Raw genomic sequence first — 27185 nt, 5'->3', positions numbered from 1 at the left:
ATATATACGAAACGTTTTCAATAACATCTTCTGAGTTAAAGAAGAAAAAAAGCAAAGGAATAATTGTAGAAAACATCATACTTCATAAAGAATTTTAGATTATTAGGGGAGATAACAAATACTGTTTTGTTATTTTTGCAGGGAAAATGGTAACTTGAAGGGGGAGAATGAAGGGAAGGGGAATCACAGAGGCTTCTGACCTTTGTAATGCAGCTATGGGCAAGAGAACAGAAAGAGAAACAATATACGAGGGTGCCAAAAATATATATATACACATTTTAAGAAAGGAAAAAACTGTATTAAAATTGTAACACTCAATATATACCTATAACAAAAGATAAATACAAGTCACATATATACATTATTTTTGGCACACCCGGTATAGTCTGGGTCATGGAATTACATTCAGAACTTGGATTTCTACAGGTAGAGAAAACAGAGTTAAGTAAAGGTAAAGCTAATGACTCTTTTAAGATAATAACACATACAAAAAAATTACTCTGAGGGGAAAAAAGCCTTTCAGAAGGCCTCATTCTCCATGGAAAGTCTTCCCAAAGCAGCATCATATGGTAATGGCATATGGGCTGGGGCAAAAACAGGACTGATATAATAAGAAAACTCTTTTTCGAACAATAGTGATTTGATTTCTCTTATGAGACGTTAAGGTCAGGTGGGACTGTGAGTTTTCTGTATTTTAGGGAAGGGAGTAGAATTACCTCCCTCAGTAGACTTGTAATTCCTGAAGGGAAAAAACAGTGTCATACTTACATTTGTATCTCTAATGACTATCACAGTGCCTGGGATAGAGCCTAGTACAGAAGGACATGTCACATTTGTAGTCATAAGTCACATAGTCAGTTAACTAAACTGAATGACAGCCAGCATACAGCAAGAGGGAGGGGGGGGCTGGAGATTGCTAAGTGGCAAAATAAAATTATTTGGGGTTTCTGTCTGGAAAGTTCAAGTTACTCAGCACCCTTCAAGCCATTACTAGATTTGGGATACTAAGAACAAACAGTATAAGTGAATTTTTTTTTTTTTAATTTGGAAACTGACAAGGTCTGGACTACACACAAACATGATTTTAGAATTTGCCATGCTCAGTTTCTACCAGGGAAGAAAATAGATATCAATCCTAATCATTTTAGTTTCAAACTTATTCAATAATATTGACTAGCGTGCGTTTTTGGAGGCTTGACATCTATACCTCCATAAGTTTTTTTTTTTTACTTTTTAAACAATTATTTAAATTCCACTTTCATTGTTCAGCTGAAATCCTTATTTTATATTTTTTCCTTAAGTCAATATTATAATTAGTATAGTCATCTACCACATCATTTGAGATCATGGGGGAATAAGAGCTGTTTATTGCCACATCTGCAGTGTTGAGCATTTATTGGATTTTCAATGAATATTGGTTGCTTGAATGGACGAATGCCATAAAATTGTCATTAATTTTCATGAACTCACTTTGCTTGTGAATATTTTATCAATATATAAATGTTTCCTACATTTTATATAAACACCTAGCATAGATAAAAGTAACTTTAAGAGAAATAATGATCAGAGCAAAAAATCAAGCTCAGAGCAAAGATTAACAATTTATCAGAAGTGAAAGAGGTTCCTCCTAGAAATGATGAGCCCCCTAATGGAGCTATGACAAAAAACGAAGGTCATATAAAAGTATCATTCATTTGGTGATGCGTACATAGTCATTTAAATTGTATTTCTCACAATGACATAGTAATTTGTAATGCAGTAGCTATTACTGTGGCCATTCTACCTATGAGGACACTGAAACTTTAGAGAAATTATATATCCAGTAAGTGGTACATCTAGTTTTGAAACCCAGGCATATATGATATACAAGTTTTCTACATTATCTTCTGTTATCATCTGCCAGGTAGTGTTGAACAATTTTACTAGAAAAAGGCTAGACTAGAAGGTTCTGTTATTTTTTTCACACCTAAGATTCTAAGGTGGAAGCCTTACATCAATCAGTTTATGATAAACCAACTGTTAATTATAGTTTTAATATAATTATCAATCCCATTATATAGGGCTTCTAAGGATTATCTTATTCAAATACTTGACAAAATGGAATGAGATAAACTCTTTAAAGTATTATTTAATTTTCAATGAGACTTGATTTACTTTCCAAAGAACAATGTCTACCAACACCGGTGATTTAGGCGTTTCACTCTGTTGACATGGTTTTCTCACAAACTGACTTTGTGAAACCAGAACACCAAAAGGAAGAGAACTTAAAGGAACTTAAATTAGTGTAATTCCCCAGCCTTCAAAAAAACAACAACAACGTGTGCTTGTAATTATACCAATTCCCTCCAACAGTCTAAAATTCAGGGGAAAACTTAACAGCATAAAAGAAACCTCTTTGAAAATGAGCTTCAAGGGTTGAACATATATTCAACAATATTCTCCGTGCTAATAACTTATCTTATTTGATTATTAGTTTGTGTTTAATTTCCCTTGAAAATAATTCACCTTTGTTAATCGTCATTTAGCACTGCAAAGCAAGTCTTGTAAGTTTATGGAAATGGATTTTAAACAGTTGCCATTGCTAAGATGCTGCTGTAAATACAATTAGAAGAATGAGTGGATAGAAGCATGGAGGAAAGGTGGCAGCTTATGCGAGGAAAAGAGCTAACAAGTTAGTTATTGGTGGTGTTCATTCAGCTATGTCTTCCTGTCAACGATGAACACACAAACTTTCATCAACTCTAAGACCTTTATAGGGGTTTCAAAAAGAGAATCTAGCTACTCTTTAGTATAATCATATATATATGTGTGTGTGTGTGTGTGTGTGTATATATATGTATGTATACATATATATACATATATATGTATATATACATATATATACATATATATATGTGTATATATATAAACAGATGGTAAGGTACAGCCTATCGTATTGAGTAAATGACATAAATCTCTAGCAGTAACTTTATATTAAATGATTTTATGAAAGACATCATTGGAGAATGTTAGAGCTGTGGAGTGTCATCTCATCCACACCTCTCGTTTTATAGAATAAAATCTGAGGCTCAGAAAAGAGAGAAGATTCTACAGGCATAGCCAGTATAAGACTCATGCTCCTGACTCCCAATTTTTCCATTAAACCTACACCCCCTCTGAGGACTATCCATGAAGTTGAATGTGTATGTTTCATTAAGTTTACTGCCTAAGATGCTTGCCAGCTGTGGAATCCAGTTGCCGGTGGTGTGTTTCAAAACAGTAGGGATCGTGTGATTATTTACTTCCAAATGTGAATATTCAGTTATTTCAGATGATGTTCTTTCTCCTTACAGAGTCACCATAGTGGCCACAAAAGTGTTTTATACAGTCTAGACAAACCCACCAGCTTTGCACAATGAAAAAAAGTGAAGGTGTGTACCTAGGAGTAAGGGACATGCTTTCATACCACTCACAGGCAAAGGCTGCTCAAATGCCAAGTTCTGTGCACCTTTTCAGGAAGTGTATCACGGAGTCAGCCCAAAAAGTTTCAGACAAGGAGCAATGAATGGTAGTACCCTGGTTCAAAAATTTTCAAACCTCATTTCCTTGGGAACACCAATCACCTTTACAAAAATCTGGGATGGGACAGTTATTCACTAGAAACTTCACTGAGTAACTGCGCCACCTCTTGATAAAATTTCTGAATGTTGATTTCAAGTGGATTGTATAAGCTCAGAGAAAAATACACGATTGGGGGCAACAGGAGCCTAGCTTCAGATTTGCTGTCTAAAATAAAAATAAGCTCCTCAGCTGTAAAAGTGCCCCAATGCAAATTGATCCGTTCAATTTCATCTCAAGTATGTCTACAGCCCCAGCTAACTCCGACGGACCGTGGGTCCTGTGGGTCAGGGCTCCAGGCGCTGGTAACCTGTGAGGAGTTTGGGAATGTATAACGAGATCCCAAGCAGAGAGCCACCCAAGGAGCCCCCTTTCCGAAGTATAACTGCTCTGGGAGCCTCTGTACATTTAGAGACCAGGGGGTCCTGTGACAACCGAGGTATCAACCCAACATCGGACACCAGAAAATGAGTGTACTCTCAAGGCCCCCAAACCCAGCCAGCTCCCAGAGAGAGCAGAGCAAGTCGAGCAGAGCAAGTCCTAGCTTCTGTCACGCTCCCAACAGGCAGACATATAAACAAACAAAAGAATTGTTCGCACCCCCAAAGGAGGCAGCATGCATTAAAAAGACATGAACCTCGTCCTACCTTGCATCCAAACATCAACGACAAAGTGTTGTTGGTGCAAGCAACTTTGCAGTGGCAAATCATTGGTGTAAAACAGTCAGGGTCCTTAAAAACAGGGGACATTCCTTTCGGGCTGCGGCAGTGGCAGCTTGCTGGGGGACCCGAACAGGGTGCTCGCCGCCCGGCACATGGAGCGACAGCCTAGACCAAGCGGCAGCTACGATCGCTGCCCCCTGCGCCCAGCGCAGCCATCCCAGCGCCCGGGTAGGAGCAAAGCTGAGGGCAAGTACCGAGCGTCTTCGGGGTCTCCCTTCCCTGGGGAATGAGGCGTGGGGGTAGGGACAGAACCAAGATGGGTTTTTTTTTTCTCCCCCTTATGGTAAATTTGGGGGAGGTAAAATTTTAAATAAATAAATAAATAAAAATCAAAGGAAGCCAGGCGCTTAGAGGAGGGTTCAAAGGAGGTGGGGCACCATTAGCATGTAAAAGGATGTGCCCGCCTACTCTCCCCAGTCACATAAGATTGTCATGGGAGCTGAAGGGGGCTGAAATTATTCTCTGAAAGAAAAAAAAAAAAAAAATACTGCAGCTCCAGATTTGGTAAAAAGCCAGTGGCTTGCAGCAATCCAGAGTCACCGTGGGGAGCGCTGGCCGGGCAAGTGGGATGGAAGGGAGGGGCCGAGAGGGAGGGAGCGTGGCGCTGGCCAGCCTAGCCCAGCCCGCCAGCGCGCTTTGTGCTACTGAGGAGTCCCTGGGGGACGCGTGCAGGGGCTCCCAGCCCTGATGTGACCCAGAGATCGCACTCGGCTCTCCTTGCTCCTGCTGCCCGAATGTAGGCGACCTCTGAGGCTGAGTTCCTGAGAAGGGGAGGGCTGCGCGGAGACCTGCTGGGCACATCCTCGCTGCCCTCTGACAAAGGCGTGCCTGGGTTGATGGCCTGCAAAGGGATCTAAGGCGGAGGCAGAAGTGGGCTGGAAATGGTTTCCCTGGGGCCCAAGGCCCTTGATTTCTGGAGCAGCGAGCCCACTCCTTCCCTGGGTTATAGAATCAACCTCAGAATCAAGCCTGATAAGACATTTTTCGAACTCAAAAAGGAAGAGTCCGCCGCTTCCCCACATTAATGTCTCAGAAGCTCCAAGAAGCCCCAGAAGTATTTATGTTGTTCCGGAAGTATGAATAGCAAGACCGGTGCATGTTTTATTGTGTGTGTGTCTTTTTTTCCTTCTTTTCTTCTTTTTAAAGTGAGGCTGTCAAAATTGCAAAAGACCAAAACATATCAGCATGTGGCTGACCCAGCTGCAAAACTGCTTAGAGACAAAAAAAAAAAAAAAAAAAAAAAAAAAAACGTGATAGGAAAGGTACAGACTAGAAAGTGGATAAAAGTAGCATCCTTTGAGTGCCACTAGAGTGCTTGGTACTATGCTTCATATGGTTGGTAGAAAGAGAGCAAGATATACCAGAGTTTGGTATCAGACCCTGGTCCTGGTGATGAGTGCGGTTCTGTAAGTCACTTACAGTGTCTGAGCCTCTGTTTGCCTATCTGTAAATGGGGCTATTAACCCCTACTCTGCAGTGTTGTCGTGAAGACTAGAGATGACAAATAACACATTTCTGTAGTAAGCCGTGGTGATACCTGGCTGCTCTTTACCAACATAGCTTATCTTCTGTCTTAGCCTGAGAGGTAAATGTTATTGGACACCTTTTCTTGGAGGAAACTGAGACCCTAAAGGTTATATCATTTGCCCAAGTCACTCAATCAACACGCCTTTAAGGTGAGGTTAAAAAAGAAAAAAAAAAAAAAAGCAGTGGTGGGAAATAGTTTAAGAAGCAGCTTCAGAGGAGACATGGCACACTTCTCCAAAAGCATCTTCAGATTTATTTGAGAAGGGTCAGGCCTGTCATATTCACATGAAGATGGTAGTTTCAAAAGTCTCTTTCTAATTGGGCACTGAACTCCTATCCCATTTGAAATACAGCAACAACATAGTCCTAAACATCCACAGCAAACTGCCAGAACCATGCCCTCCTAATGCAATTCCACCAGAATGCCAGACCACTTGTATTCTAAATTTATATAAGCCCCCAATAACACTATACTTTTCAGTCTTACAAAGTTCCAGTAAGAACCAAAAAACAATGACCTGCAAATTGTCAAGTCAAATGCAATGCCCTATATACTTTTTTTCACTTGTCCATGTCCAAAATACCGCACCCTCTAGTCCCAAGTAAATGGAAACTGAACCTGATTGTATCAGAATTGCCTGGGGTGCTCGTTTTTTTTTTTTTTTTTTTTAAAAAACAAAACAAAACAAAGGTGCTCAGGCCTAACCCTACATTCTCCTTCCTTAGGAGGATATAAAAGAATCTACATTTTTAATCAGCCCCCTGTTGAGAGGAATATGGGTCCTGCCTACAAAAGTAAGACCTCTTGAAAGAAGTTGAGACAAATCAGGTTCTAACTCCAGAGGGCAGCTATGCCTCAGGCTTTGGGATTCTTAGACTAAGTGCAGAAGTTCTTACCTAGTTGGTTTCTCTATTAATAACCAAGATTGCTTCAATCCAGTTCATATCTAGGGATTGCTGTGGCTCAGGAGGCCTTAACCATAGCAGATCATATTTTAGGAGCACAGCTGGTGTCTGGTGCCTCCCGTGGAATCTTAAAGTCACATTCACAGATTAAGTGTATCCCTTAGCATTTTCTTTATGTTACCATAAAATGTGTGATTGTGAGAGCACTTCCACCTACAAAACATCTATAATTACTGCTGTTTTTCCAAAGGAGAATGGATTCTAAAAAAAGTTGTTCAATATTTCCCTTATTCATTAGCCTATAATTTGGATTTCAAACACCCTAAAAGTATTGTATGCTCTATATTGTGATGTTCCAATAATATCTAACAGTCTTTCCCTAATGAATTATCCAAACTAAGGCTGACCTCCTATTCTAGGGCAGCATTAAAGGCTGCTATGTTCATTTCCCATTTTACAATTGTGCTGGTTTAGACTGAGGCAGCAAAATGAAAAAATATATATATAAAGGAAAATGTATATTTAATTTCCTTGATTTTTTTACTGTTTAACTTTAATCAATGAGAGTTCCTTTCTTCCTCCCTTCCTCACTCTCTCCCTCTACACACACACACACACTCACACACACACACACACACACACACACATCTCTTTGTGTGTGCTCATTTGTTATCTGGCATATGCATCTGACAAAATGCTTTTCCTTAATTCTTGTCTCTCAATAGCTCTGGGGTGAATTGAAGTTGGGGGAGGAAGAAATGTGGTTTCCATGACAATGTATTCCATAGTTACAGCCAGTAACCACTATGGTTAAAAAAATGAGTCACTGTTACCTTAAGATATGAATACACTACATTATTGGTCTGAAAAGCACTAATTTGGAAGTATACTGCTTGGGGGTGTACTGCAATATTTTTAGGAGGAGGTATTACTAGGGAATACCAGATGATGCACTCATTTAATAGTCAAAAAAGCCACCTTTAATTAGACATTTCAATGGTTGGTAACATTTACAGTTCTTCCTAATAATCATCAGTTTTGCAAAATGATACACAACTACATACTATTAACCATTTTTCCCAGTGACAACTTTCCTCAAAATGGACTCATAATCACACACAAAAAATCCCAGAATCATCAATAAATGTGACCAGCATTTAATTTTAATCTTTTAGTATTGATTATTCCTAACCAGAAAGTGGAACAAGTTAAGAGGCATTGGTTATTTACTCATCTTTTTCCTTTCTCTGCTGATCCCTTCCATTGCAATTTTTAAAAAGAGATGGGTCATGTTGGAAGGGAAAAGAGTGTATTGGACAGTAGGAACTATAGCATTTCTTCCTACTGACTGTGTGACTTTAACAAGCTACTCAGCCTCTCTGAGCCTCAATTCCCTTGTCTATTAAGATGAAATGGGTATACTAGAGCATCTCTAAGTTACGTCCAGTGCTGACATCCTCCGAGTTGTCTTCCAAATAAAGGATATCAAGGATGTAAAGGAAATTTGAGAAGCCATTTCTTTCAGTCACCTGTCTTCAAAAAACAAACTCGTCTATAGTGCTTAATATCCATTATGCTCTAATATAGTGTTTGCTATGTGCACTATTTTAAATTCAACGGTGTGCTAGAACCAGTTCCTACTTTTAATAGGCAATTGATTGCACCTCTTCTGAACTGTCCATTCAGTGATATGTTGGTAGCTTGGAATCAGCCATGGAAGAAGTGCTTACACAAGATAAACTAGCAAACACTATGGTCAAAACTTTTTTCTTCAAAGAAACATTTAGCAGCATAGCACTGGCTTAAGTACTTTATCTACATTAACTTATTTAATAACTAAAACCACTCAGTCTTACAAAAAACAAAGAAAGAAAGAAAGAAATTATATCACAGAGAGATTAAGTAACTTGCTCAGGCTAACAAAACTTATATACTAGTTAGTCAAACGAATCAACTAACAAAAAATCCTGATGGCTTTCAACGACAAATGTTCTTTCCTTTGTCATGTTAGATGTCCTTCACTGCTTGACTGTGACTCTAACCCAAGTTAGTTCATAAACAGAAAAGCAGCCTTATCAGGGACGTGACATTCCCATGGCAGAAGGAAAATGATGAATGGCTGGATACATAGTGGCTCTTAATATTTCTGCTCAGACATTAAAAACATCTTCCTGTCCACATTTTGTTAGCCAAGGAATGTCATGTGGCCAAACCTGATGTCAGTGAGGTAAGAAAGGGTAACTATCTCACAGGAAGGATAACAGTAGGAACGTATATATAATTAAGTACTAATAAATATACTTAAAGTCCATAAGACTGGTTCCCCAATCTTACAGTGAACCATCAGACACATTCAGTTAATATCTCTGAACTGCTACTTCCTGTTCTATAAAAAGGTGGTGATGCTATATGATTGTGATAAAGCTTATATGAGATCATGTATTTCAATATTTCTGGCACTCATCTGGTTTGTGCTAGGCACTCAGTAAATTGGAGGAGCTTAGTGTTAATTTCATGATTTTTGTTTCGATAAAAGTTAACTGGAAATACTAAACCTATTAGATCCAATATGTTTAATCTCTTTAGACTTTACAATTCTAACTTATTAACCTTTTTTCACAATTTTTACTCTCCCCCAAACTCCCCAGATCCTTTCTCAGCCCTCTCATGTCCCTGTGACTGAGGAACGCACAACTGCAATGAGGGTTTGTATTAGAGTCAGGCCTCATACAACTGACGCCAATATCTATCCTGCTTTCCCCATGATTGTCTAGTCTTCAGGTTCTCTGTAATTTCTGAGTCCTCCATTTCCACTCCCAAGTATAAACGCCTCTGGGCTAGTCACACTTAGTGACTGGTTGACCTTTATTTGAGTCAGACTTAGTATGTTTGTTTGACTTTTATTTGAAATAGTTCTCTTGTTTATTTGTCGTTTGGAATGATTGAGTCAACAAATGAATGAATACAGAACACATGAAGTGTGTGGGTTAAGCCAGGCTTTCCACAGCTCCCACCTAGGCCCTAGGTGAACTACTATAGGCCTTTATTTGTCTCCAAATCCAGCCCCCGTTCCCCCATTTCCTAGTTGTAAGGAGTACGCCCTTTATTAAGAAAATGCCAGCCCATTGATTCAGTATTAATTTTGACAATTTGTTTTAGCACCAAGTGCTTTCAAATAATAATTGTCCTCAGCTTCAATAAGGCAAGTAAAAATTTTGCCTCTAAGAATGTTCATGATATTTACTTTCACCCTTATTGTCATTTTGAAAAAGCAACTCCAAAATATCACCAACTGTGAGAATTTCTTTCATAGGAAAAATCAAATGAAAAAGAATTCTTCTTAGGTATTGTTGTTCACCAAATATGATTTCAGTGTTGAAAGAATAAATTTGGGTATTGGGTTTCAGCCCTAGCTTTGAAACTTATGTTACTCTGAATTAGTCAGTTAAGCTCATTGACAGTTAATTTACTCATCCATCAAAAAAGGGGAAAGCTTATTAAATAATAACATGTATATTATGGGATTCCTCTCAGGATTAACTAAAATATCATATGTGAAAGCATTTATCAAAGTTCCTGATATATATTTTTTCAGAGTCAAAAACAGCATATATTTTTATTATATTTTTGTTTAAGTACAAAAGCAAAAGTTTAGTGTAGAAATAATTTAAAAACATTGTCAGGCACAAAAAGGCAATTTGAAAGTACTCACAATTCCACTGTCAGGTATAAGTAATCTTAATATTTTAAAGGCTATGTCTCCTGTAATATTTCCAAAAAAAATATGTTCAAAATGTATATAGTATAGGCTACTTTTGAGTGTAATATACCTTTGATACTTATCCATACTTTTAGACAGATGTCTTCCTACAAAACCGCTATTAATATGTTATAGGATTTCAATATTTCATGGCATATTTCCTAAGTCCTTTCTTGTTAAGGGTAAAAAATACTTCTGATTTCAACATTATGAGAAAAATTGAAATGTTCTTGTGGACAAATATTTGCACATAGCCTTGACAAAACTATTAGGCTAGAACTTATAGATGAAGAATTCTTGGTGCGAAGGGTATGAACATATTTTTAAATTTTAATGTATAATAGCCAATTAATATTTTTATCAATGTAAAATTCCATTAAAAATCCTTATGGGATTATTTTTTATTCTCCATAAATAATATCTTATTGAGGATACTTCAGCAAAACTCTGCTGGTAGATTCTGATTTTGATTTGTCTGAAAGTGTTATTTTTATTTGATTTGATTTTTTATTGTTTTTTACATGATAATTTAGCTTAGTATAAATTCTTGGTTGCCAGCTATTTTCTTCTAGTATTCTGAGGAATTAGTCCAGTTGTCTTTTTTCTGTAAGTGCTTAGTTGTTTCCCACTGATCAACTTTATTCATTGTTTTAGTGTTTTGGAGATTAAGGTGATTAAGTGTCCTGTTTAGGTCTTCTTGTGATGACTGCATCTAAGGATTCTTGTCTTTAATCAATAATAATAAAAAGAGAAGTAAGGCATATCACTTTCATTTTTCTCTTCCTCATGTTCTCTATCCTTTTTTCCCCATTAAATTGAAATTAGATATATATTTACTGTCCCTTTCGCTTATGTTTTTTTTTAATCTCTTTTGCTGCTTTCACTGTACTGTAGGAAATTTCTTCAGATACCTTTTAATTTACTAATTCTGTCCTCAGTTCTTTAACACATTTCTTTTGTTTTTGATTGTAGTTATACTTTTCATGTTTTAAAAGGTTTATTTTTTATTGATGTATAATTGAGATATTAAATTGTGTAAGCATAGTTTCTATAACATGATTTGATATACATATATTGCCAAATGATTACCCGTAGCATTAAATAACGCCTCCATCATCTCATATAATTGCCATTTCTTTTTTGTGGTGAGAACACTTAAGATCTGCTCTCTTAGCAACTTTCAAGTACACAGTACAGCATTGTTAACCATACGCAACATACTATACATTGGTCTGCAAAACTTATTTATCTTATAACTAAAAGTGTGTGTCTTCTGACCAACATCTCTCCATCCCCGCCCCCGCCTCCCCTCCCTCCAGCCCCTGGTAATCACCACTCAGCGCTGTTTCTATGAATTTAGCTTTTATAGATTTCACATATAAGTGATATTATACAGTATTTGTCTATCTCCATCTGACTCATTTCACTAAGCATTAATACCTCAAGGTCCGTATACGTTGCAAATGGCAATATTTTCTTATTTTTTTAATGGCGGAACAACATTTCATTACATAGATAGACAGACAGACAGACAGACAGATATGCATATGAACATATGTATCGAACCTTCTCATTCGTTTTTCTTTTGAGGGACACTTAGTTTGTTTCCACACCTTGGCTATTATGAATAATGCTGCAATAAACATAGGAGTACAGATATCTCTTTGATATGCTATTTTCATTTCCTTTGGATAAATACCCAGAAGTGGGATTGCTGGATAATAGGCATTATAGGTAGTTTCAGTTTTTATTTTTTGAAGAACTCCCATAATGTTTTCCATAGTGGCTGCACTGCACCAATTTATATTTCCACCAACAATGTGTAAGTGCTCCCTTTTCTCCACGTCCTTGCCAACATGTATCTCATCGTTTTAATGATAGTGATTCTAACACGTAAGAGGGAATATCTCATTATGGTTTTGATTTGCATTTCCCTGATGATTAGTGATGTTGAGCATTTTTTCATGTATCTGTTGGCCGTCTGTATGTCTTCTTCAGAAAATATCTATTCAGATCCTCTGCCTATTTTTTAATCAGATTGTTTGTTTTGCTACTGAGTTGTTTGAGTTCTGTATGTATTTTGGATGTTAAACCCTTATCAGATATATGATTTGCAAATATTTCTCCCATTCTGTAGGTTGCCTTTTTGTTTTGTTGATTTTTTTGATGGTCTACACAAACTATTAATGAATGCGTAACAATATTCATTTGCTCACTCATTCATTTTTAAAATTCATGCATTAATTATACACCAAAACTATCCAAGAAACTTATTTCAAATACGTGTCAACCAAACATAGAAAAATTCCTGTGAAATCACTAATTCTATTTTTACACTATGTTTGCCCATCTGTGAAACAAAGGCAAATTATTCATTGTCAAAAAAAAAAAAGAAAGAAAAATCTACTAAACCAGAGTTCAACTCTGAGAGCAGCAATTCATGAGAAATCTATGTCAAAAACATGGCTCATTTTAAGGGGCTTTATATTGCCACTGTGCTTTTCTACTACAAATAGATTTTCTTTATCAGCTTGCTTTCATCTGAACAATAGATGGCTCTTCTAGCTGCAAGAACTAAATGAGAGGACTGACTCACCCTGAAGAACACCACACTATTATACTGCACGCAGGGGCTCTCATACCCAAACTAAATGAAATAATTTCTCAATGAAACAATTGCTCAACCACAACTGTGAAGACATCAGATCTCTCTTACAATTTCAAGCTATATACCATAGATTTAAGATTATGACAATTATCTCTTTTTCTCTTAATACGATGGATGCATGCTAAAGTCCTGATGACACCAAATTATAAATATAGACTAAGTAGATTTCCATCCTGTTTGCTTAAATCACTGTAAGAGCATTGTGAGAAAACCATTTTTGGTACAATGTGTGAATTACTTCTGTCATAAGAATTCTGGTGCTCTCTTCCTTCATTATAAGAACAGTCAATCTCAAGTACAATGTGTTTGAAGATCTGAATTGTGTTTGCTAAATTCGTTAGGTAGCATCTGACTATTACAAAGCCTTTGCTAGGTTCATGATGTTAATATATTTACTTCATTTCCTGTTTTTGGTTTCCAATTACTATTCACTTTTTCTTTCATCCATCAGATAATTTCCTGTGTCTGTGCTAGGCACTGTAAATTTGGGATACAGTGGTAACTACAGATCAATACAGTTCTGGCTTCAAGGAGATTACAGACCAATGGGGAAGGCAGATTGGGATGAGTGCTTTGGGTAGAGCCACAAGGCTCTATGAGAACATATAGGGGAATTTTATCTAATAAAGGTGGTTAGAGAAGGCATAATTGGCAAAGTGATAACTGAGTTGAAATCAGAAGGATGAGTGGGAAATTACTGGACAAATACAGGAAGAAAGAACATCCAAATAGAGGGAAGAGAATATACAAAGAACATGTGGTGCCAGGAAACAAGGTGTATAAGAAGGACTGAGATAGGGTCGGAATAGCTGGAAGACAACAAACAAGGGGAAACACCAAAGTGAGAAGAGGCCGCAGAAGAATGCAGAGGTTAGACTATGGGGGTTACATTTAAGATTTCTGTTTTTATTATAAAAGTGTTAGGGAAGTACTAAGGAATATGTAAAAAGCAGTTTTATTGAAATACAACTGAAATATAATAAACTATAAATATTTAAAGAGCACAATTTGATGTTTCAACATATGTATTATACATTCATGAAACCATTCGCACAATCAAGACAATGAACATATCTGTCACCCACAAAAGTTTCCTCATGCCCCTTTATAATTTCTACCCCTCAAACTCTTTCCTACTCCCCCATCTCAAAGCAACCACAGATCTGCTTTCTGTCACTAGATTAGTTTCCATATTTTAGAAGTTTATACAAATGATATCATATGTGCTTTTGTTGTCTAATTTTTTTTCACTCAACATATCTTGTGAGATTTACCTAGACTGTTGCACATGTCAATAGTTCATTTCTATTTTTTATTGCTGAGTAATATTAACACTGTAAGTTTATTTTTTATCTATAATTTATTTATCCATTCATCTGCTGATGGACATTTGGATTGTTTCCAGTTTGGGGCTATAAAACTCTATGAATATTTGTGTATATGTCTTTGTACAGACATATATTTCATTTTCTATTGGATTGGAGTAGGTTTATCACACTGTAGATGCATGTTTCCAGTTATAAGAAACTGTAAAACTGTTTTTCAAAGTGGTTGTATCATCGTACACCCCCACCAGCAGTGTATGAGAATTCCATTCCCCTCACGTCTAAGTCAACACCTAGTGTAGTCAGTCATTTTAATGTTTAGCCATTCCAATAGAGGGACAGTTATATCTCATTATAATTTTAATTTGTATTTCCCTACTGACTAATGGTGTAAACATCATTTCATGTGATTATTTGCCCTCTGTATATCTTCTTTGGTAGTATCTATTCAAATCTTTTGGTTATGTTTGAAATTGAGTTGTTTGTTTTTTACTGTTGAGTTTTGAGAGTTCTTTATATATTTTGGATTTAAGTCCTTAATTAGATACATGTTTGCACATATTTTTCCTAGTCTATAGTTTGCCTTTTAATTCTTTTAACAGGTGTCTTTGTCCAATTTATTAATTTTTTATGGTTTATACATTTAGTGTCAAATTAAAAAAAAATCTATGCCTGACCAAAGGTCACAAAGATGTTCACCTCTGATTCATTTTATAATTTTTGTGGCTTTAGGTTTTATATTTAAGTCTATGATAAATTTTGTGTAAATATTTATATATAATAAGAGGCATGGATCCAAGTTCACTTGTTTGCATATGTGTATTGCTCTAGTACCATTTGCTATAACATCTCTTTTCTCTACTGAATTGTGTGACTTTGTAAAAAATCAATTGTCCTTATATGTATGGTTTATTTCTAGGCTCTCAATTTCTTTCTATTGATCTATTTGTCTACCTTTACACAACTACCATCTTTACAGCAGCTCTTCCTTTCAGCTGTTTTAACTCTCTAGCTACTTTGAGTTTCCACATGAATATTATAATTAGCTCGTTGATGTCAACAAAAATTCCTACTGGAACTTTGATAGCGATTGTATTGAATCTCGCAATCAGTTTAGAGAGAATAAACAGCAATATTGAGTCTTCCAACCCAGGAGTAATGTATCTCTCCATTTATTTAGGTCATCTTTAATTTCCCTCAGCAATATTCTCTAATTTTCAGTGTACAGCTCTTTTACATCTTTCATTTGATTTATTCCTAAGTACTTCATACTTACACTATTATAAATGAAAATTGCATTATTGATTTCAATTTCTGACTGTCCATGCTTAGTATGTAGAAATAAAATTGAGTTTTTTATATTGACATTTTATCCGCAACCTTGTTAAACTCAGCAATTTGGTAGATTCCATTTTTTTTTTTTTTTTTTGGTAGATTCTATCAGATCAGATCATGTCATCTGAAAAAGAAAAACAGTTTTACTTTTTCCTTTGCTTCTTTTTGTTGGCTAACAGTGCTACATTGATCATCCAGTATAATATTGCATAAAAATAGTTGAGATATTCTTGTCTTGTCCTTGATCTTAAGGGAAAACATTCAGATTTTCACTATTAAGTGTGATACAAAGTGTGATCAAAATATACGGTGAATGTTTAAATTTAAAAAAATTATTACAGTAAAAGACATATTGCCATTAATCCCCCTCAAAATACTCTTTCTTGCTTTGAACACACTTACCCATCGTCCTTGCCACTTTCTGAAGCAGTTCTGGAAGTCCTCTTTCGTGAGTATCTTTAGTTGTGCTGTTGTGGCTGTTTCAATGTCCTGAATTGATTCAAAACAATTATCTTTCACGGTCATTTTGACTTTGGGGAAGAGCCAGAAGTTGTATGGTGCCAGATCTGGTGAATAAGGTGGATGAGGACACACTGTAATGTTTTTATTTGACAGAAATTGCTATACCAGAAGCGATGTGTTGGCATAGCGTGTTGTTCATGATGGAGGATGAACCAAAGACATTCACGAAAGAGGACTTCCAGAACTGCTTCAGAAAGTGGCAAGAATGATGGGGTAAGTGTGTTTAAAGCAAGGAATATTTTGAGAAGGATTAATGGCAATGTGTCTTTTACTGTAATTTTTCTTATTTAAACATTCACTGCATTTTTTTATTATACCTCATATTAGCTATAGGTTTTTTCACAGATGCTCTTTATTAAGTTGAAGAAGGCCCCTTCTAATTTATTCTGCTTTGTTGAGTTTTTCTTAAATCAGAAATATTAGTTTGGTGCAAAAGTAATTACAGTTTAAAAAGTTAAAAATAATTGCAAAAAGCACAATTACTTTTGCACCACCTAACAGATATTGGATTTTTCCAATGTTTTTCTACATCTATTGAGATTATTATTTTTCTTAGTTTCTTGATGTGGTATTTTTGAACGTTAAACAACCTTCTGTTCCTAAGATCAACCTCACTTGTTCATGATGTGTTGTAATTTTAATATAGTACTGGATTCCATTTGCTAAAGTTTTATTTACAATTTTTACATCTATCTTCATGAGGGATTTTAGTCTGTAGTATTCTTTGCTTATAATATATTTGCCTGTTTTTGATATCAGCATAATGCTGGCCTCATAAAATGAGTTGGAAGGTGTTTCTTATTTCATAATATCCCCAAATTGGAAACAACCCACATGTACATTAACAGGTAGATGGATAAAAAACACAAGACCCATCTGTGCAACCTCAAAATCATTATTCCAGTTGAAAAAAGATGGGCACAAAAGTGTACATATCGTATAATTCCACTTATATAAAATTCTAGAAAATAAAAATTAACATATTGTGACAGAAAGTAGATCCATTGCTGCCTAGACCCAGAGGTGGGGGAAGGAAGGGCTGAAAAGGGGAATAAAGATACTTTCAGGGGTGATGGAAATTATCTGTATTGTTATTATGGTGGTGGTTTCACTAGCGTATACACCTATCAAAATGCATCAAATTGTAAATTTTTAATATGGCCACTTATTATATGTAAATTATACCTCAGTCATGTTTATTAAAAATATCTTAGATGTTTTTAGATTCATTTTCTAGATGAATTATCAAATTACACACCAACAGTGCAGGTTTTAACCAAAGTAACTCCCAAATTAATTTCTTCCTACACAGGTATTATATAAGCTGGTGATGTCCTACTTTGTTAGAAGACAAAATTCTGCATAGGGTTCAATTTTACAGAAGTAGAGAAAATTTAGTCTATGAGTTTGCAGCGAATTCACACAATTACTTTGTTTGTTCTTATGTGCATTTTACCTGAGTTTTAAAAATACTGTATATCTCTAGGAAAAGATAGGTCTTTAAAAATGAAAAGTTTCTAGTGATGAAAGCCCAATGTTTTGGAGCTGAAAATTTAGAAATGTTGATGAAGCAGTGAATGTGTGATTGAACAATGAGAATTCCCTGGCTCAAGGGATCGGAGACTTTTATTTGAATGTTGTCAGTCTTCATCCCTGACATCTAATAGCAAAACAAAACCTAGGTAAAGGCCCCCATAAACCCATACAGTAGTGCATTAAACTACCTCGTCTGTATGGATAATGACGCCCCCTACTACTCTGTCATTCTAAAGTCTAATTGAATGCAGTCTCCTGGGCCCTTTTACAGAGTGAGATGGTGTGTTCCTTGGGCCTGGACCCCAGCTAGCCCTTAGAGCACATTGTCTCAGAGGATATTGATCAGACTCATGGTCTCATAATACCTGTGTCCACTCTGTAATTACCCATATAGGAGGCATCCTAAGCCCCAACTTCCAGAAATTGGGAGATATCACTGCTACTGTGTTTCCCTAAAAATAAGACCTAGCCGGACAATCAGCTCTAATGCATCTTTTTGGAGCAAAACTTAATATGACCTGATATTATATTATACTATACTATACTATACTATAACTGATCTTATATTATAGTAAAATAAGACTGGGTCTTATATTAGTTTTTGTTCCAAAAGACGCCTTAGAGCTGATTTCCGGCTAGGTCTTATTTTCGGGGAAACACGGTATTGCTTTCAATGGCATCTACTAACAAAGAGAGGGAAGCTGCTGATAGTTCAGAGTTAGATAAAAACAGCAATTGTACTGCTTGTGTTTGAATCCAGGATCAACCATGTACTGGTCAAGGGTTCTTGGGCAAATGTTTTAAGTCTCTGTGCCTCAGTTTTCTCATCTGTAAATGAAGGTTAGAAAAGTGTTTATTATAAAATCTTCCAAGATCTAAATGATTTAATACATAAAATGTTCTAAAATGCCTATCATACACTACTTATGACTCACTATTATTATTATTATTGTTACTATTATTATTATCATGATCACTATCACCATATCATAATTGTACAGAAAAATCCTACTAAATCTTTAAGAATCAATTTGAATATTATCACTTTGAATCCTTTGCTGACTCTTTCCACTCAGTCAGCAACCTCCTCTCCCAAGGTTACTTTGGATTTTGTAGTTTTTTGGCTTATAACACTTGGGAAAAAACTATGTTAGTAGGCATTGTGACATGTACTGAGTATGTATGTAATGATAACATGAGATAAACAAGAAATGTACTCCACCGTCATGAAGCCGTTTTTCCTTGGAGATGGATAATTAGAAAGATTCAAGCCTTGTCCAGGATCACTTAAGTGAGAAGGGGCAAAGTTAGGGTACAGAGCCGTCTTCAAAGTTCTAAAGCCTGTATTCTTTGTACGACACCATTTTTGCCTCTCAGTTCATTATATTTATATATGTTTTTGTTTACATAAGTCTCTTTCCCACTAATATTTAGTTCAATGCTAGGTATACAGCTGATGCTCAGGAATTACTTGTTTCACCCATCAATCATTCAAATAAATGCATAAGTGAATAAATATAGTGCAAACGATTTTCAATAAAATTTTCCTCAACAAGATGCATTTGCTGTTGTTGATAAGATATATGTGAGGTAAGCTAAAATGCATAAAGAAGACACATTGATTTCTCTTATATAAAATGATTCTGTACTTAAAACCATGTTCCACAGAAAATAAGGAGAAAAGGTAATTACAATAGTGAAGCAGTGTTTTAAAGAGACAAAGTGAATATCAAACATTAGGTTTACCATCAGGGGTCCACATTCCAATGATCGTTGCAGATAAGGCTGTAATGTTTCTGATCATTAGAGTATTATCGTCAATCTGCAAATATTTCAGGCAGCCCTGGAGCTCATTCTTAATAGGAACTACATGAAAACATTTCTGGAACTGAGTACTTTATCTTATTTTCAAAAACTTTCAGAAAAGGAAAGTCATACACATCAACACTGTCTTTAACAACTCTTAAAGATGCTTAAAATAATAAAGTTCTGTATTGATAGAGAGCTCTGAGGGATCGTTAAGAGGTCATTTATTCTGTCCACCATCTTTAGTTAGAATAATCTTTTTTTTTTTTTAATCATAAATTGTTTCTATTTACTTCTGCTCTGATTTAGGTTTCAATCCATCCATCCATTCAATAATTGCTGCAGTCTATTGCATTTCAGATATTAGGCTGTAAGCTTTATTCATACAAAGATGAATAAAACACATTCTCCCCCTGTAAAGAACTCATACATTAGAGAAGATAAATAGTCACATAAATAAACAACATATGTGACAAAAGAGAACAGGGTTGACGGTTAATGTATGCATGTTATGGGGAAACCAAGGGAGTGGCAATTAACTTGGCCTGGGGAAGGAAGACAAAGGAAGCCTTTTAGAATGATGACCTTAGATCCAGATCTAGCAAGGAGAAGGAATTTGCCATGTGGATAAGTAGGGATAGGCTCCATGTAGAGGGAATAACATATGCCATGGAAGTCTAGTGTGCTCAAGGTATGGGGAAAAGTTTCATGTGTTTACATCACCCATTCTTGGTGCAAACTAATGAGACAAGTTAGTTACATAGATTTTAACCAGGCTAAGAAGTTTAGGTTTCATCCCTTTGTCCATGTATATATAGAAGAACCCTGAACAACAACAAAGACAGTCCAGGGATCTTCAGTGAGCTACTCAAAATATTGAATTTAGAGAAAATGAATTGAATAATGTTCTCTGTATATCAGACAATATATAATTTCCACACATAGAAATAGCTAAGATTGGGCAAGCCTTTCAACTCTTGCACAATGCATTTGAGGTGCAGCTGGAGCTGGAAAATGTAAGCCTTGTGACACCTTCTTGAATGCTCTTTCTTATGTACCATGCTGTGGCAAATTTCAACAGGAAACAAATTCTCAAAATTTAACTGAAAAACGCGTTATGCAAACTCCTCCTGTGTGAATACAGCTTTTCAGGAAGGACTCTTCAGTTCTGACTGTACTAATTACAGAATTTAGTTAGTTCTCCATCGTCAAAAGGAATAGGTAGCACTTTTCTATAAAAATGCTAAACGTATTTAAATCTATTTTAAAGTCAAAATACTAAGTTAAAATGAGGCAGGCAGAGGCAAAGTCAAGTTTCCACCTGAGCTGCTATTTGAACATTCTTCTTTTCAATTTAAAGAAAAGTGCATGAAATTTCTCAAAGTTTTTTTCTCACAGCCAGATACAAATGAAAAACAAAATGAGAAGAAAGATGAATCAATAAGTCTGAGGGGGAACACACACACACTCAAAAAACCCACCTGCATTTTCAGGAAAGGGAGCAACTAAACCTGACATTTCTTTAAACCACAAAAGTTTCTGCTATCTGGTTTCTGAAGTTAAAACAAAAATAAACCCTCAAAACAAATCACCTCCACAAAATACCAACCTCATCTTTTGAGAAATCAAGTCTCCAGAAAGATCACTTACTTCAAACACTGAAAACTAGAAAAAAAAAAATCCATGAAAATTCAAATAGACATATCCAAAGTTAATGTATTACACTTCACTATTCTAGAAACTATGAAAATTAAGTACTCAGCCCCTTACGCAAAATCAATGTATTATTACCTAACATACAGCTGCAAATGTAAGGTCTATATCAGAATTTCAAGTCCATATTAGATGAAACAATTTAAAGTGGAAGAGATCCTTTGCAAGCAAGTATAAAGAGAACAAGGGAGGATGAAGAAATATATGCTATATGAAATTAAATTTTAAAAATTTAACAGTGATTGTAGATCAGCCGTCATAAGGACAAATGATTTTCAACATGAATAATTTCTAAGGAGAGCATTACATGAAATGGTTAAACTATGTCTTCTAAGCTTTAAGAAAACAGGAAACAAAGCATTTAATTTAATAAAGATAACCATTCAGAAATAAATGGAAATATAAAATTTTGTGTGTTTAAAATATTTCATCCTTAGCTATCCACAAAACTTAGCTATCAAGAATGATTTGTTCCTCAAAAATGTCAGGTAGATTTTGGAAGTATAGTTTAGGTTTACAAACATGAAATGTCTGATTACTACATGCCAGAATGGGGTATACAAATATAAAGGAGATTCTGTTTATGCTCTGGGGTAGCTAGGAATGTAGATGACAGACAGGGAAGCAGATTATTGTATGTTTGGTGGGTTAAAACTGCGGGTATAGAGTCACTGGAAATTCAGAGTCATGGGAATTTTGCTCAGACAAACTCAAGGATGAAGGTGATTTTGTGAGGAGAGGAGAAGAGAGAAGAGGAGAGGGGAGGGGAGAGGAAGGGAGAAGATTGGTGAGAAGGGGAGAGGAGAGGAAAAAGGAAAGTAAAAGAGAAAATAACAGGACAGAAAAGAAGAGAGGAAATAAAACATAACAGGTTGAGCCATTCTTTTTATTACTGGATTTCAGAAACTGATGATGCTTTGAAATAAGTCTTTACTACTAAATGAAAGTAACAATTAAGACACTCTATTATTTTACACTAGAAATTAGGTAGAACTTAACTCTACCCTTCCTCTTTATTTTAGCTTGGTGTAGATGAGATAAAAATCACTAGGTTTTAATTTGGGAGTTAGAAACCCAAAATTCAAAATATTTGGTAGTACTATGGCCTTGGGAAAGTCACTTAACTCTAAGACTTAGCTTCTACGTCTATAAAGTGAGACTAATGAAAAGGATCTGATAAGAGAAGGTAGATTCCAACGTATTTTTAATCATAAAATATACTTAAAAGACGATGTGATCTAGCAAAAGTGATAAAGTTTATTACTTATTTCTTTGTCTGGGGATGCAGAATATTTTTATCTTTTAGATGCAAGTTTCAGAAAACCCAACTCAAATGTGCTTAAACAATATTTGTTGGCCATAGCATTAAGTCTGACTTAATCCAAAGAGTTCAGGTCCATTTCCTTGCCCCATCTCTTGGCCTGGCCTCCCTCTGTATAGAAATGTATGAACCAAGATGGCTGCAGCCGTTCTGGCCTTCACCTTTATGAACTGCAATGTGCAGAAGAAAGAAGGTGGGCATCCAAGAGTTCTCTCAGAGGATCAAGAATAACCTTTCCCAAAAATCTCCTGGAAAGCCCTCCTTGCATTTTAGAGACTCCAAATAGATTATGTGGCCAATGTAGAAAGAAACACTGGCGAGGGATTAATACGCCACAGGTCTCACTGGGATAGGGTTAACCTCAGAGAAGTCAGGCCAACACTTGGAGCCTGAGTAGAGGTCATGCTTCTGCTGAGGCAGATGGGTTCTGTGGTGGACAAATAAATACTTGAGCAATAGCTTCTCTGAGGAAGAAGGGAGGCGTCAAACGAATGATGGGTAGGCAACCAAAGGGGTTCCTGAAAGCTATAATGGAAAATGTAATTCTCTTTCTTATTAGAAGACCATGCCAATGACTAGAAATATTGGCAAATTTTTTAAATTATAGAATAACTCATCCAGCTTCACACAACCTGTTTGAACTTACAGTAAAGATGCATTTCACATGATAGAACTCAATTTCAGCTGTTATATCGAAGGAAACAATCTAATGATTTTGAGACAGAAGAAAAAGCACGGACTTTGTTGTCACAAAATCATGTCTTTGAATTCCAGTTCTGTAATACACTAGATATGTGACCTTAGGCAATTCCTTTAGCCATTCCAACCCTCTTCACAATAAAATGGGAATGATATTAGCTACCACATAAAATTGCTATAAAAATAAAATAATATGAAAATAATCTTCCTTGCACTGAGGCCAATGCATATGAGTTCAGATCCCACTGGCTGCCTTTCTCCTCCCTCATCCCTAGTGTCCCCAGGTGTCTGTATAGATCCAATAACTGAAATCTAAGAATATCTTATGACACATACTTATTATTTGTACTAATTTAGGTACTGGGTGTCACGGTTAGAATCCGTTCCTTGTCAACAAAATGTTTTTCATTAAAAAGGAGATACAAATGTCTCAACAATGGCCTCTGCTACAAAGCAGAGTGGAAGGCGTTCTATACCCAAAGCAGAAACAGACAACAGCCAGACCTATTCATTTGCACTTCTAGACCTGCCCTAGTCATTTTCCCCTCTGTGTGGCTGAGCGCCACGTCTCCTCTGTGAGCGCACAATGTAGGCTGCCGCTCCCCTGTTCCTACAGTGCTGATGAGTTGTCTGCCACCAGCTTCCTGCAGTTTCTCAAGTAGACTTAAAGACACCTGACAGGGCAACATCTGCTGTCAGGCTGCGCAGCTGCCGGTCTCTCCCATTTGTATCCCAGGACAGGAAATCATGTGTGAGAAAACTTGCTCTTTTCTTTAGAGAGTAGGTGCTGTTTGAAGGCCCTTGGATTAGATTACCCATCAACTTCTGCTATGGCCCCCAACAAGCTAACTGGCATTCACTGAGCCCTTCTGAATGCTAGGCATTAATGAACCCCATATGAGGAAGATTTGGCCCCTGCTCTCGGGCAGCTAATAGCCACGCATATATGTTCAAAGAAGCATCTATATCAATAACTATAATGTGAAGTTGAGAACAGTAAGTGATAAATAACACTTTCACTTAGATCGCACTAAAATTTTGTACCGTCATCTCTGTTATGCTGAGACATGCACGCATGCATTTATAGATTTGTTTATTAAATACATTTTTATTGAGTCCCTATTGTGTTATTAATAAATATAAAAAGGATATGCCATATATTCATTTATTTATTTGTGTATGCCCTTCCAAAAGTGATCTGAAGCATAAATCAATATTAGTCCCTTGTTCCTGAACGATGAGGTCAATATTATCCTTGGTTTACAGTTAAGAAGCAAAGGCTTTTATAGAGACTTTAAGTCATATGTGTTTAATGGGTTGCTCAGTGCTTTGTTAATTCAGTGTTCTCTCCTCTGAAATACTTATCCTCTAAGAAGGCTACCAGAGATCATACAACACTTATATTCTTTTGGGGAAGCTAGGAAAATTTATAGTAGAATTTCCATTAGCCTGAAGGAAGTAGAGGAATACTTGATATAACTTTCAAGCTTTTTCAAGCTCAACTGGAATTTTCATTGTTCTTTGAGCAAAATTTGCTCTTCCCTAACACCAGGTTTTGCACATACAGGCTGCCCCATTCATTTGGAAAGTCTGTCCCATCTCCAAAACAAAACAAAACAAAGTAAACAAACAAAAAACAGTTTCTACACAGTTAGAGTGAAAACACAGCTTCCATAATTCTTCAGTGAATTGAGCACCAGACATGATTATAACTGGCATTGAGAACCCTCATAACAACCTTGGGATATATGTATTTGTATAATTCCTACTTGTGAAAAATAAGGAAATTAAGGCTTCAGTGTGAGCTCTTCCTGGGGAGGATATTAATCTCAGTGTGCTTCATTCCTCCTTCTCTTTATTGCTACATGTTTCAAACTCCACCAGGCCTGTCCCAACATTCAATCAACGTAAGCTAGAACTTTTACAAAGGCAAGGATTATTGTCTGTTCTGTTCACTGCTATATCCAAAATGTCCAGAAGAGCATCTAGCATATAGCACATGTTCAGCAAATATCAGTTGAATAAGCGATTAAATGAAGATTTATGTAATGGAACTGATTTTTCTAAGAACACAGCCAAGAAGAGTAAAAGTTGAGGTTTGAAGTCAGGTGTTCTGACTCTAGATTGTACATCGTGTTGTAAGATTTGGGGTCAGGTCTGGCATAGCCCAGTACACAAATTTTTTCTGTTGCTGACATTAGAGAGAAAATTTTTCATTCAAAGATTTGTTCAAATCTTTACTCAAAAATTTAATATCCTATATAAGTTATATCTAAATAAAGACATTTTAAAAGGTACTTAAAAAACACTGATACCAAATGATACTCTTACGCCCTTGGCAGAATTGACTCTGTGACCAGAGATTATAGATCTCTGAAGCTGGCTATCATAATCATCGTTGTTTCTACTTCTACCCAATCTGATCTCAGGTGCCTCCTAAGAACACGGAGTACTTTTAAATAATGTTATAAAGATGCAAAGTTGAATGACAATCCAGGGAAAGTCAAAGATTTCAGAACACACATGGATGCTGGGACTGGATCCTAGAATGATACATGTAATTTGTGGCCTTGCCACTTGATTGAGTGTAAAATTGTTGTTAAAAAGATCCCTAAGGTAATCCAATTTGCTTTTATGATCTAATTAACACTTCTTGATGGTTTCTGGGTTGGATAATTGAGAAGCACCATGCTTATAAGATGAAACCAGGCATTGTGGCATCCAATTAAGCCAAGAATTTCCCTGTCATTGGCAAAATGCGTACATTTAACTGACGGCTTAGAAAGTAGCCCCCACGGAAAAAAAAAAAAAAAAAAAAGCTGAGGAAAAAAAGAACAGAAAATAAATAGAACAAATAATTTGAAAAAAAAAAAAGCAAATAAAACAAATAGGTAGCTGAATATCTGCACTTTTAGAGGAACTGATAGCAAATCCATGTTCAGCTCTTACATCATAATCACCTTCCAGGGGGAAAGTCAGAAGTCAGAAAGGATGCAGCAAAAGTGCCCTGAGATGAGGGGTAGTGCGAACCATAAATAAGCTCCTGAGTCAGGTACTGCTCTAATCAGCATCACGTACTTTATCTCACTTAATCTTTAAAAGAACAACTGAGCTATAAATATCATTATCTCCCTTTTTATATTGGAAGAAACTAAGGTTCATAAAGCTTTTGCAACTTGTCTAATATTTCAAGTAGTTAAAAGGTGACAGTGCTTGTTATTAATGTAAAAACCATAGGCATCATTTATGAGCATTGGTGGAATACAAGGGCCAGGTTTGGAACATGCAGTTCATTTTTAAAAGAAGGGGAAAATCCCTGCCCAGGTAATTACATCCTGGAGAAATTCTCATACAAACTAAACATAGCTTAAAACAGTGGTTCTCCCCTTTCTTCCTCTGTGCTGTGACATACATGGAGGAAGGCACAGCCTTTACATGGAGACATAATTTCCTGGGCACCCCCCAGATTATTTGCCACATCCCAGCAAAAAGCCCAGCTGTGGTGACATGCAATTCTCTGAGCACTAGAGTTTAAGATAGCACACAGAAAGGTAAAAAGAGCTTCATTTTGATATTTTTGAATAGACTAATTTATTTTTAAAGTAAATAAAATAAGTACTTGATCATTAGTAACAAATTACAGTTGACCACGATGCAGGAATGTGTAGCAACATCGTATTGGAGAATACTTAGATGAGGTTAGCACGCCAGGAAGAAAAACAAACAAACAAACAAACAAACAAACAAA

General features: G+C 36.1%; 1 protein-coding gene across 17 annotated transcripts in view; it reads right to left on the bottom strand.

Annotated features, from left to right (window-relative positions):
- DLG2 (discs large MAGUK scaffold protein 2) overlaps positions 1-27185 on the bottom strand; it is a 1894072-nt gene that overhangs the window by 1140729 nt on the left and 726158 nt on the right. The window contains exon 1 of one of the 17 annotated variants that reach the window (XM_088791542.1): positions 4245-4619. The exons of 14 other annotated variants lie outside the window; for them this stretch is intronic. In XM_088791542.1, the coding sequence (XP_088647668.1) occupies positions 4245-4346 (102 nt within the window). In that variant the 5' untranslated portion in view covers positions 4347-4619. Of the gene's footprint in view, positions 1-4244; positions 4620-27185 lie in introns of those variants that run through there. 2 more of the 17 variants (XM_088791540.1, XM_074335668.2) reach the window with 2 other exon arrangements.

Source organism: Rhinolophus sinicus, chromosome 14 (assembly GCF_057876585.1).
Source record: "Rhinolophus sinicus isolate RSI-liver-muscle chromosome 14, RSI-T2T, whole genome shotgun sequence".
Classification (NCBI taxonomy): domain Eukaryota; kingdom Metazoa; phylum Chordata; class Mammalia; order Chiroptera; family Rhinolophidae; genus Rhinolophus; species Rhinolophus sinicus.
The sequence above is the reverse complement of the archived record's forward strand: the minus strand, read 5'-3'. Positions and strand labels throughout refer to the sequence as shown.